Genomic DNA, 13,648 nt, shown 5'->3' with positions numbered 1-13,648 from the left:
TATTATATATTATCATTGTAATTATTATAAATCTTTTTATTTGTTGTTTCCTGATTTCCTGATATTTTCAGGAGGTTTTCCATGACCGTGCATGGGACCCCACAAGCTTTTATTGGTGTAACCTAATGTAGTTCAGTCATATTTATGATTTATCCTTTATTTTTTACTTTTCTGTACGTATTACTATTCCACTTATCTCATTGACTGCATTCTTGCCCAGCGAATTAAAGGGATAGATACCCAAAAATGAAAATTATCCCATGACTTACTGACACTCAAGCCATCCTAGGTGTATATGTATCTCCTTTCAGATGAACACAATCGGAGATAAAAATATCCTTGCTCCTCCAAGCTTTATAATGGTTGTGAATGGGGGGGCCACATTTTGAAGCAAAAAAAAAAGGATCCATACGGATCCAGTTGGTTAATAAAGGCCTTTTGAAGCAAAGTAATGCATTTTTGTGAGAAAAATTTCCATATTTAAAACTTTACAAATTCAAATAACTAGTTTCCGGCAGACGACTGTACGCATACTGCGCAAGTCGACTTGCGCCAAATGAGTAACCCATGACGCGATGTATGACGCAGGATGTAGGAGTAGCGTAAGCTTAGACACCTCTCGCTCCTCTTCTCATATATCGAAATCCTCTGACATTTCTTTTTAGAGTTTCTTGTTTTAGACTTCTAATTCGTGACCGGTGTTTTGTTTTGCTCTCTCCTCTGCGCTTCCACGTTCGTCATTGCGTTATGCGTCAGGTCAGAGGTTGCTCTTCCACCGCAAATCGATGTGTATGGCAGTCTGCCAAAGCTAGTTATTACAGTTAATAAAGTTTTAAATATGATTTTTTTCTTACAAAAACCCATCGCTTCACTTCAGAAGGCCTTTATTAACCCACTGGAGCAGTGTGGATTACTTTTATTAAGGATGGATGCACTTTTTTTTTTTTTTGCTTCAAAATGTGAACACCCATTCACAACCATTATAAACCTGAGAGGACTAAGGATATTTTTTAAATATATCGGATTGTGTTCGTCTGAAAGAAGATAGTCTCATACTCCTAGAATGGGTTGAGGGTGAGTAAATCATGGGATAATTTTCACTTTTGGATGAACTAACCCTTTAAATACATTTCTCTATAATTACTCATATAAAATGAAACACTTTTTGAGCATGAAGTCTTTTTCTCATTGTAAATTATGAATCATATCTCTATTATTAATGTAAGACTGCTCAAGTGATGTTGCTGCATGAAAAATGTGTAGACGTCAATGATTCTATTATGACTGTTCTCTCTTGTAGGAAAAAGGCATGTCATGTTGAATAGCCTGGGACCAAAGACAGGCCCTGCGAGAAGAGACTGTAGTCTGCGCTGAAACTGAACCTTGCATACCACACATGCTTTAGGGGCACAATAGCTCTCTTTACAACATGCCGTAAAAATTGCCTGGAAGTATTGCAGTGGAACAGCAGCTGAGCATTCTTGTTCTTCTCAAACATGTTGGATTACTTTGGACCAGATAAATAGTTTTGTTTGAGGAAGCATTTTAAATATTGAAGTACTAACCCTAAATTCTGTATCATTGACTCTCATATTCAGAATCAAGTGTGTGAAGCACACCTTTTGACCAATTAATTTCCTGTAGTTTAATAAATTTCCATTTATGATTATGGAATAAGTGTGATATATATACAGATTAGATTGCAATTTGTTGACAACGAAAGTCTATTATGTATTTATATTCACATTTCCTATTTAGAATCATAGTAATTTATATTCATTTCTGTAAATTACAATTCTTTAATGTTTTATCACCGTGGGAACCTTAAAATTCCAGCCCAATGCGGTTTTCAATTGATAATAGTCAGAGTATAATTTGCATAAACGGTGGTTGAGGTGTCATTCTAGTCATGTGACTAGTCACGTTCTCAACTTTTTCACTCGTGAACAGAGAGGACAGAAACAATGTATCATTTCACATTTTTTAATACGTGAGCACCACGTAAATTGTCATACCAAAATACATAGATTCAGAATGCGACATGGGAAGCAATATATACACAGACTCAAATATTACAAAATGTACAGGTCTTTATAAAACAAAGACATTAAAACAGTGGCCTAATCCTCGTACAGTCAAGTTAGGTGTGATCGACCCTGAATCGGTGACAATGTAATATTGACCTTCATGACACGTTTGCATATGTTGTAATACCACTCGCTCACATGGCTTTTGAATTGTCTGAAAAGAGAGTTCAACACTGTAATCCCAAGAAGTAGCACCAGCATTCAGGTAGTTCCTTCACCAGAAAGGCATGCCCGGACATCTTACAGCCCAAACTGAGCGTGTACGTTACTTTGGTAGCACCACTCATGGTGTCTGGGAAGTCCCACACACTACGATGTTGAGCTCAGGCCTGACCACGTGTTACCAATGCACGCAGGGCAACCCGGATAAGCAGTACAGTACAATACAATACAGTTAGAAAGCTACAATCGCCGTACTCCAAGGGTTTAGGTTCTTCAACATTTGGTCGCAGCAGATTTGACCACTATCTTCTGCCTCAGCCTCGGGTTTAGCGCTGTCCTTGCTAAGAAGTCCTGAGAAACTGGAACCAAATATCGTTATGAGGTTGGACACGTTACTTGTGTCCATCTCCTCGCCTTCCTCGTCCTCTTTAGAGTTTGAGGAAGCAACTTTGGTCCTTTTTTGAGGCGAATCGCCACTTTCCGACTCCTCCGCGCTTCTTTTCCTGTTTGAACAAACGTGCGTTTTGGGTGCTTGATGCGATTCCCCGTTCGCCACAGGCGTTGACTGACGTTCAGCTACTGAACTGTCTGAGGGACTCTCCTTGGGTTCGTTGATGGTTTCCGGTGTTGAAACGTTACCAACAGAGTCCAACGAAGGGTTTGGGTTTTGCTCTTGTTGTAAAGTGGAAGTACAATCCGCCTGGTCTGATTTCACCTCGTCGTCGTTTTCGCGATATTCCCGCTCTTTATCGCTCGCCTCGGGCTGTTTACTCTGTTGAGGTTCTTCTGGGCTCTCTGCTCGGTCACATTCCGTTGCAGAGGGAGGGAATTTCTCCCGCTCTGAGTCCATAATGTCCCATTCGTTCCCTTCGCGTTCGCTTTGAGCGTTCAGGCACGCGCCGCTGTAGTAGTCACTCAGATAGACCTGGCGCGCGCTGCGAAGGACCAGCGATACCAGGAGGTTTTTGTGCAATTTAATGCCGCCTCGTTGGATGCGTGAGTTGTAGATTTTCCCTAAGGAAATACTCATAATCCGGTGGGCTTCCACTTTGTATTCCATGGCTGGAGTCGACACGCTAAAGTTCACAAACGGTACAAAGTTCGCCGAGCGTTTCACGTTTGATTTCCTCTCAGGATTCTCCTCAAAACGTTACTGTGAATCGACCGGCAGTGCAGAAACACGTTCGTAAATAACGGCCAACAACTTCCCCCTTCCTGTAGATCAAATCGTCCCTTGTTTTGTTGACAAAAGCCTCATTCTCATTCACAAAATACAATATCGGTGTTATTGGGTGAGCGTAGGAGATCTCATTACCTCACACATTCTCTTCAGCACCTAACAATGATCTAGGGAGGAATGAGACCGTTTCTATTTTTAACTCGCTTTTATACTTCAGCGTCAGCGACTACACTAGCCAATCACATCTTGAGTTGGGTTCTGCCACCGTTGTGAATCACACCCCGCCAAATAGGCGATGACCAATAGGAGAGCGCTTCGCCGATGAGTCATATTTAAATACTAACGTGGGAGAACTGTTTAAAGGGAAAGAAATGTTTTCAAGCTAGAACGGACATATTTTTTTATCATTTCGCTGTGTGTATTCAGCTGTTTTGATTTATATAATTAAGATTAACTATTTAAAACACAACATCGTTTTCGTAAGCAAACAGAATCAAATAACAAGCGAAAATCGACATATACAAGAACGTAAACATGTTTTACATGTCACTGGCTTTTTCGGGATAAGGTCAGTTTTTAATGTATTTAGTTTCTAAATACATCTTTTTCGATGTATACATTCCTGTAATATTAGTATTACACAATTTACACATAGCTTCTCTTCTTGTTTTATAAGAAGAGGAAAAAAAGTTACTTCCCCTTTAATTTTTTCAACTGACTTCCTCGACTGATGTAATGGTTTGTCTGCTACAGTCGTGTCACATGACTCTATTGTGCAAATCCATTGCGGTGTCTGGGCAAATGTGAATGGAGCTGTTAGTGGGGGGAAGGGCAATGTTTTGTTTGAAGAAACAGTTAGCTGCTACTCATTAACTACAATGAACAGTGCGGGAGATTTTACCCTGAAGATAATGCTTCTTAATAGCGATACTTTCATTAGCCTACAATATGTATGTTATTTTTAATCAGTAGGCCCGCGCTGGTTTGTGAGTTTCCCTGCATTAAGATGTGGGTCATAAACAAACCTGACAGGAAGAGCGGGCTATGACGTAAGACGCTTTATGAGATCGTTTATATAAACGATTACAGCCATGCCTACCGCACAATATCTTTGTGAAATCCTTGGCTTCAAGTGCCTGATTCACATTATGAATGTATCTTTTATTGACAAGAATATGAAAAAGCCTTATATACTGGCAGCTATAAACCAGTATCCAGCTGTATTTTGCAGTTAGTACAGGGATACAATCCATGTAATGTTGTTTTATCTCATCTATTCCTAATTTCCTAATTCTTCAGTCAGGTCTGCGTGTTGATGGGAAACTGGCAACTGATACTATAAATAAAACCAGAGTTGATTAATAATTTATGCAGCTTTACTTGCTAAGGCGAGCTGAAGTGTTTCCAGCTGGTTTGCTGGTTTTACATCATACACAATGTCCTCTTACCAGTGGACAGCATTGGAGTAGATAGTCAACTAATGAGAATGCGGTGTGCTGTGATGAATAATGTATGAAGCACGGTGCTTTAGTAGGCAGAAGAGGTGCATAGCTACATTGATTAAGAGAAACCAGTGACAAACTCAGTTATTGTGCATGGTTTCAAATTATATTATTATTAATAATAATAATGTCTTTTAATTTTTAATATCTGTAACAGTATATCTTATATTTTAAAGATATGAGGTATTTAATTCATGTAATGTATCAAGGTAAACATGTAAATAAAGGTACAGTAGTGGCACTACAGTACAATTTGGTATCGGATGGTGGTATCCTTGTTACTTTCATGTGGTACCATGTAATAAAATGTTTTTAAAAAATAGAGAAATTGTTGGACATATACTATGGTACTATCATGGTATTTAAAGTAAGTTTAAATACAAATACCATTTTCAGCACCACAATATATTTCAAACCACTTATGATATTTACCATCAGGAATCATTACAATACTACCAATGTTTACATGGTATTGCTAATAATAATATTATTGTTATTATTATTATTATATAGGCCTAATGTATAGTGTATAATACACTATTGTAGTGTTAAATAATAATAAAGCAACACTGTCTTGGATATAGAGGTGTTGGAATGTATAACTACATTTTCATACATCGATATATGAATTAAACGATTTTTGCTTATAAGTAACGTTACAAACATGGTGTTATACACATTTTAACATACCTGTGCATTCTGGGGCAATATTGCTTTGTTCTTTTACTGCAACAAACCAAAACAACCCACGCAGAGCACGCTGGTGTTTATTTACCGCGAGCGGGGCGTGCGCGCGTGTGTCTAGACGCTCAAGGACCCGGATGTGATTGCGCCGAGCAATGGCGGATGAGCGGATCCGGGCTCCGTCCCACATGTAAACAACACATTAAGCGCTCTCCTTTGTTTAAGAAAAGCGAAACCAGCCGCGATCAGGAGCATGAGATTTTCGCACAAGAGTCGACTCATTTGAGCACCAAAATGTCGATGGAAGACCCGTTTTTCGTTGTGAAAGGGTGAGTTTATGGCTTAGATCCGTTACTGTGGGAGAATATCATATATCATATATCGATTTCGGAGAAATCGGATTATTAACTAGAAATGCTATCCTATGATTATCCTTTTATGTTTACAAATGTTAGCATTGCGTGTGAACACTTTGGCGAGTTGTAAAACCGCTTAAAACAGCTGTTTCAGTTAGATCGTTATCTTGTTGCCATGGCAACCGTAATTATCGATTTCCGCCACTATTATATCATGCCATTAAATCGATATCTAGATTGTTTTCCTTTTAATTGGTATTGGGGTATGGTAACAAACATCTGCTCTTTGCTATATTACACTTACAAAAATGTACCATACTACTACTATGTTTTTTGAACATGTACACATGTTTTTACACATATTTTTGTTTTTGAAGTACCTTGAAGTGCCATGTAAATATCATGATAAATGTCAAAGTACCATGGTATTTCCATGTGATACCACCTAAAATAGGGAATTATTATGGTACCATACCCTAAAATTACTTTGTAATACTAAAACATTTTTGTTAATGTATCAAACAGGATACTGCATTGTCATTGTTTAAATAATTTTGGGTTCCTCACTTTAATAAAGTGTTTTGTAAATTGCTTTTCTTTAGAGAGGTGCAGAAGGCTGTGAACACTGCTCAAGGGCTTCATCAGAGATGGATGGAGCTGCTACAGGACCCGGGTGGAGCCAGCAAGGAGGAGGTGGACTGGACCACCAATGAGCTGCGAAACAGTTTGAGGTCCATTGAATGGGACTTGGAGGACTTGGATGAGACTATCAATATCCTTTTGTTTCTGTCAGCCAATGTTTGGACTTGACATGGTTCACATGTTTATATGTTGGTTGTAGCCTTAACCCAGTGTTCAAGTATTGTGGAGGCCAATCCAAAGAAGTTTAACCTTGATGCGGTGGAGTTGGCCAAGAGGAAAGCCTTCATCACTAGCACAAGGCAAACAGTCAGAGTGAGTAGATTTGAGAGACTTAAAGGGTTAGTTCACCCAAAAATGAAAATTCTGTCATTAATTACTTACCCTTATGTCGTTCTACACCCGTAAGCCGTTGATCTTTGGAACACAAATTAAGATATTTTTGATCAAATCCAATGGCTCAGTGAGGCCTGCATAGATAGCAATAACACTCCCTTTTTTAATGGCCAGAAAACTGCTACAAACATTTTTAATACAGTTCATGTGACAATAGTTGTTCAACCTTAATATTATAAAGCGACGAGAATATTTTTTGTGTGCCAAAAATAACAAAATAGTGACTTTATTCCACAATATCTAGTGAAGGGCAATTTCAAAACACTGCTTCATGAAGCTTCAAATCTTTATGAATCATTTGTTTCAAATCAGTGGTTCAGAGCCCGTATCAAACTGCCAAAGCCACATGAACTATTGAAGTTTCAAAACGCTTATGACATAACCAAGCCTTATTTACTGAAATCATGTGACTTTGGTGCTCTGAACCACTGATTCGAAACATGATTCGTAAAGCTTTGAAGCTTCATGAAGAAGTGTTTTGAAATCGCCCTTCACTAGATATTGTGGAATAAAGTCACTATTTTGTTATTTTTGAGGCACAAAAAGTATTCTCATCGATTCATAACATTAAATGTGCCCTAGATTCAAAAATTGAATTTATCTCGGCATAGTTAAATAACGAGAGTACATGGAAAAGACATACAGTGAGTCTCAATCTCCATTGTTTCCTCCTTATTATATAAATCTCATTTGTTTAAAAGACCTCCGAAAAACAGGCGAATCTCATCATAACACAGACTGTTACGTAACAGTCGGGATCATTAATATGTACGCCCCCAATATTTGCATATGCCAGCCCATGTTCCCAACATTATGAAAGGCATTAGACAAGGGCAGCCAGTATTAACGTCTGGATGTGCACAGCTGAATCATCAGACTAGGTAAGCAAGCAAGAACAATAGCGAAAAATGGCAGACGAAGCAATAATAACTGATATAATGATATTTTTAGTGATATTTGTAAATTGTCTTTCTAAATGTTTCATTAGCATGTTGCTAACGATTAAATGTGCTTTTTTAAATGTGCGGTTAAAGTTACCATCATTTCTTACTGTATTTACGGAGACAAGAGCCGTTGCTATTTTCATTATTAAACACTTACAGTCTGTATAATTCATAAACACAACTTCATTCTTTATAAATCTCTCCAACAGTGTAGCATTAGCCGTTAGCCACGGAGCACAGCCTCAAATTCATTCAGAATCAATGTAAACATCCAAATAAATACTATACTTACGCGATTAGACATGCTGCATGACGAACACTTTGTAAAGATCCATTTTGAGGGTTATATTAGCTGTTTGAACAGTTATTAGCAGTTTGAACAGAAAAGTTTTTTTATGTTGTTTAAGGCAAGCGTGAGCTCCGTGGGCGTGGAGCACCAGATTTAAAGGGCCACACACCCTGAATCGGCTCATTTCTAATTATGCCCCAAAATAGGCAGTTAAAAAAATGAATTAAAAAAAATCTATTTTGAGCTGAAACTTCACAGACACATTCAGGAGACACCTTAGACTTATATTACATCTTTAAAAAAAAGTTCTAGGGCACCTTTAAGGTTGAAACACTGTAGTCACATGAACTGATTTGAATATGTTTTTAGTAGCTTTCTGGGCATTGAAAAAGGGAGTGTCATTGCTGGCGATGCAGGCCTCACTGAGCCGTCAGATTTGATCAAAAATATCTTAATTTGTGTTCCAAAGATAGGTCTTATGGGTGTGGAACGACATGAGGGTGAGTAATAAATGACATTATTTTCATTTTTGGATGAACTAACCCTTTAAGGCCCGTTCACACCAAGAATAATAACTATATTAGTATCCACATTAATGTATGATAAAGTTCAGTTTATTTTAAGCATATGCTGCAGTTTTGTCATCTGTCATCTTTAAATGCTCAAGCTCTTTAAAGCAGGATGGATTCTGATTGGATGTCAATGTTTTTATTGTCCATCAGCTGGAAAAAAATAGTTTTGACAATGATTCTCGCTCTGTGGTGTTATTGTTATAGTTGTCTATTCTATTCAATTTAGAACTATTTTTAAAACCATATCTTTATCGTTATAGTTATCGCCCTTGGTATGAACAGGCCTTTACACACATCTGCACTCGTGGTAGATGACTATCTCTAATGGATTTTCATTTTACAGGAGATGAAAGACCACATGACTAGTCCAATGGCTGTTACAGTGTCAGAGAAGAAAAATCGACAGGTTTGTACTTAAGCTATGGAAGTAAGGGTCAGATTATGATTTTTACAGTGTGTATCATCTCATGTCATTTTACGTTCCCATGTTAGACTTTAATGGGGGATGGTGGGTCTCGTGGCCCAATCTGGCAACCCAGTGCTGATAAGTATACTAGACTGGACAAGGAGCTGCATACGGCAAACTCACAATTCATTGAGGAACAACAGACCCAGCAACATGTACGTGTGTATATATATATACGTCATACCACAGTTAACAGGTGATTATCACATAATTAGCATATTCTACAATATTCATGAGCACTTATCAGGACAATGTGTTTTATTTGTGTGTGTACATGGCAGCTAATAGCAGAACAGCAGGATGAGCAGCTAGAGTTAGTGTCGGGAACTATTGGCGTCTTGAAGAACATGTCTCAAAGGATCGGCCAAGAGTTGGATGAGCAAGCTGTGTAAGTCGCTTCAAAATTGGTAAAGTCAGGTAGGAGAAACAACAGTTCTGGTTCTCGAATCTGATTGGCTGAGAGTGTTTTCTAGCCTTGCGATATTCTACTAATATTACACGGAAACCGTTTCAGGGTTTGTATCACTCCGCTTATTTTTGCTGGATCTATACTGGCAGCATTTCTCACAGCGAGCGTCAATGGCTAAAGCGCAACCGCACTTATTGCGAAATTTGTTTAGATGTTTTTGACATCTAAATATAAATAATATGAAAATGTAATTGTTTTTTAAATTTTATATATATAAAATTCTATTATATTTAATTTTAGAATATTTTTGAACATTTATATATCAAATTTATATGAATATAATATTTCACTTTAATTTTTTTTATTACATATATTTTTAATAATTCTGAATTTGTGAACACGTTTATATATATATGTTTGTGTGTGTATATATATATATATATATATATATATATATATATATATATATATATATATATATATATATATATATATATATATATATATATATATATATATAATATAATATGTGTGTGTGTGTTTTTTATAATTAGCTTGTGTCCACATACAGTACAATGCACACACATATGCATTGTATTGTTTGTATATCAATTAAATGTAATTATTTATCCTTTTTAAAATGTGTGTGCCTGGCCTTTTTTCAGAATGCTGGATGACTTTTCTCATGAGATGGACAGCACTCAATCCAGGCTGGATAATGTCATGAAGAAACTGGCTAAAGTTTCTCACATGACCAGTGGTGAGTAATACTGCAACGGAAGAGGCAGACATGCTTCATTTACTGTCTCACATGGTTAAAAATGTCTTTCTCAGAATACTTTGAGGAGTCATTGAACTGAAACCTCTTATTTTAATATCTGACATCCTATTTATTTGTCTATACATTTTTTTTTCTGAAACAACAGTTTTTATGTATTCCAGAAGCAAAACGTTCTGTCATAATTCATAAAGCTAGCACTTTATTTAGAAAGAAATCCATCATGCGTTTGCTGTTAAGAAAATCCCTTGACTTCCTGTTGTAGCTAAAGGTGATTGGCTGCAGTGCTCTTTATATGGCAAAGCATGAACAGGAAGTCAAACTTCCGGACCTTTTCTAACGAAGCACTTTGTTGAGAAGCCAAGAATTAAATCTGAATCCCTCTTGAATATTGTGGGAACATTTTAAAAATGTTTAGTTCTTCTTTCCCCATAAACCTCTATGGCTATATGGATTAGCTGTTGATAACCTAAATATCAGTGTTTTAACTCATTACATTCTTGCTTGACCTCGCAGATCGAAGACAGTGGTGTGCTATCGGCATTCTTCTGGCTATCCTGTTTGTCGTGATCATCCTCTTCATTGTTCTGTGAACAGCACTCCGCTACAGCTCTCCCGCCTGCGTACGTTCACTCCAACTGCTTGGAAGGGAGAGAACGAGCAACAAAACCCTTTTGTCTCCATCTCTAGTCCATCATACGGTAGAATTCTGCTCCTTTTTTGCTTTCTTATAAGCAGCCCAGACTGAAAACAAACACTAAGCAAGGGCTGTTCCAGTTTATTAATGCAATTGCATTCCAGTTCAGGCGATAATACGATCTGAATCATTTCGTAAGAGTTGTCATTATCCAGGGTAAATCATTTCTTTCAAATGGATCATGACTCTTAACACTTAAGCAGCTAAAATAATTAATAAGTCTATTTTTTTTTCTAGTACTACTAGAAAATATTGCCTACGTTATTTCCTGTACACTGCTTTAACAGTTTAGACCACTGTAACTAATCAGCACTAACTATAAATTTACTAAACACTGGAGTTTAATGAACCAGATACTGTTTAAGCGGGTATGTTACTGATCATACTAATGAGAATTAGTTATTTACTGTCTGTGTTTATTTTTGTGTGCGTGGTTTACTTTTTTTTTACGTTACTAGTGAGATTTATTCACACGCACTGCGCTTTGAAAATGGATGGAATCGTGTTTTTAACGAAAACGTTGATGTTAAAAGCTTCGGGTAACTGTCTAAAAGTCTCCGAATAGTTTAGCAATTGTAACTGATTTAAAAAAATTCTTTAGTGAGCATCAAATTTGTAAATTGCGTGACAATTGGTTATTAATCTGTAAAAGTCCAAAAAAGAATCACTTCAGATGGAAGTGAAGTTTTGGACCAAATGCTATTTTTAGTATAAAAAGCTAAATTTGACAACTAATGGTTAAGTAATTAAAGGAATAGTTCATCCAAAAATGAAAATTTGTTATCATTTACTCACCCTCAAGTTGTTCCAAACCTGTATGAGTTTCTTTTTACTGAAAAAATATATTTTGAAGAATGGTGGTAACCAGAAAGTTCACCGTAGCCATTGACTTCCATAGTATTTTTTGTCCTACTATGGAAGTCAGTGGCTACCGTCAGCTGTTTCGTTGCCAACATTCTTTAAAATATCATCTTTTATGCTGATAATTTTTCATTTTTGGGTGAACTATGCCTTTAAAGGGTTAGTTCACCCAAAAATGAAAATTCTGTCATTGATTACTCACCCTCATGTCGTTCCACACCCGTAAGACCTTCATTAATCTTTGGAACACAAATTAACATATTTTAGTTTAAATCCGATGGCTCCGTGAGGCCTCCATAGGGAGCAATGACATTTCCTCTCTCAAGATCCATAAAGGTACTAAAAACATATTTAAATCAGTTCATGTGAGTTCAGTGGTTCAATATTAATATTATAAAGCGACAAGAATGTTTCTGGAGCGCCAAAAAACCCCAAAATAACTTATTTAGTGATGGCCGATTTCAAAACACTGCTTCAGGAAGCATCGGAGCACAAATGAATCAGTGTGTCGAATCTGCTGTTCGGAGCGCCAAAGTCACGTGATTTCAGCCAATGGCAGTTTGAATATTTTGTTATTTTTGGCGCTCCAAAAATATTCTCGTCGCTTTATAATATTAATATTGAACCACTGTACTCACATGAACTGATTTAGATGTGTTTTTAGTACCTTTATGGATCTTGAGAGAGGAAGTGTCATTGCTTCCTATGAAGGCCTCATGGAGCCATCGGATTTGAACTAAAATATCTTAATTTGTGTTCTGTAGATTAATGAAGGTCTTACGGGTGTAGAACGGCATGAGGGTGAGTAATCAATGACATTATTTTCATTTGTGGGTGAACTAACCCTTTAAGTCCTGTAAGTATAGGTTACTATCTAGCCAGTGCCTTAGCACAGAGGAGGGTGACGTTACATTTCGGTTACATTTCATTTTAGGACACCAGGCACGCGTGACGACTTTAGGTTTCAGAAAGTATGTTCAGACAATATTTATCATTCATATTTTTACAAATTGACGGTTTGCAGTGTATTTCTACTGTTGACTCAAATGGTGGTATGAAGCTGCAGTCACTAATATGAAAATTATTGTATTTCTTGTTTGTTTTGGTTTTTTGACAGCACAACACTACATATTCTGTGTAAAACGTGTATCTTACTGGGTATTATTTGTATAGTTTTTGTTTTGTTTGTATTTTGTTTCAATGATCTCTTGGGTGAATCACACAAAGAAATGTTATATTTCACCCCAAAAAATCGAAAGAAAAATATGTGAAATTCCATTTTGCATAAGAAAATACTTTTTTTTTTTTTTTTTTGCATTATTATATTACATTATTGTCATGCCAATTAAGCACATTTGTCATTACTGTAATGTGAAAAATACATATTTTTATTTAATATAGTAATAAAACTAATCTTGTCTGGACAGTTAAATTTTTTTATTAAAACAAGCTTAAATTAAATACATCAAATATTATCTTGATGTGTATATATATTTTTCTTTATAATTATTATTTTTTTCACATTATGGTAATGAGAATTGTTAATTGGCCATGAGAAATGCTTAATTATAATGAAAATAATGTCATAATGCAGGAAAAAAATGTTATCCTAAAAATAGGCTTCAT

At 36.5% G+C, this 13,648-nt stretch overlaps 2 protein-coding genes across 2 annotated transcripts; one reads left to right on the top strand and one right to left on the bottom strand.

Moving 5' to 3' along the window:
• Positions 1 to 1,973: 1,973 nt before the first annotated feature.
• On the bottom strand, positions 1,974 to 3,590 carry ier5 (immediate early response 5). The gene has a single exon (XM_067398633.1). It carries the CDS (start codon positions 3,307 to 3,309, stop codon positions 2,482 to 2,484), a length of 828 nt encoding a protein of 275 aa, XP_067254734.1. The 5' UTR covers positions 3,310 to 3,590; the 3' UTR covers positions 1,974 to 2,481.
• Positions 3,591 to 5,760: 2,170 nt separating this feature from the next.
• On the top strand, positions 5,761 to 12,258 carry stx6 (syntaxin 6). Its single transcript, XM_067398632.1, has 8 exons — positions 5,761 to 5,944; positions 6,574 to 6,743; positions 6,831 to 6,925; positions 9,155 to 9,217; positions 9,304 to 9,432; positions 9,559 to 9,665; positions 10,352 to 10,446; positions 10,981 to 12,258. Exons 1-8 carry the CDS (start codon positions 5,778 to 5,780, stop codon positions 11,055 to 11,057), a joined length of 903 nt encoding a protein of 300 aa, XP_067254733.1. The 5' UTR covers positions 5,761 to 5,777; the 3' UTR covers positions 11,058 to 12,258.
• The last annotated feature ends 1,390 nt before the right edge of the window (positions 12,259 to 13,648 follow it).

The sequence above is a fragment of the Chanodichthys erythropterus genome, chromosome 10 (assembly GCF_024489055.1).
Source record: "Chanodichthys erythropterus isolate Z2021 chromosome 10, ASM2448905v1, whole genome shotgun sequence".
NCBI lineage: Eukaryota > Metazoa > Chordata > Actinopteri > Cypriniformes > Xenocyprididae > Chanodichthys > Chanodichthys erythropterus.
This window is presented reverse-complemented; position numbering and strand designations above follow the sequence as displayed.

Excerpts from the sequence above, each read along its gene's own strand:
- ier5 (XM_067398633.1), bottom strand. The coding sequence starts at position 3,309 with ATGGAATACAAAGTGGAAGCCCACCGGATTATGAGTATTTCCTTAGGG.
- stx6 (XM_067398632.1), top strand. The coding sequence starts at position 5,778 with ATGAGCGGATCCGGGCTCCGTCCCACATGTAAACAACACATTAAGCGC. Across the intron at positions 6,926-9,154 it reads GCACAAGGCAAACAGTCAGA|GAGATGAAAGACCACATGAC; the intron begins GTGAGTAGATTT and ends TTCATTTTACAG. Across the intron at positions 10,447-10,980 it reads AGTTTCTCACATGACCAGTG|ATCGAAGACAGTGGTGTGCT; the intron begins GTGAGTAATACT and ends TTGACCTCGCAG.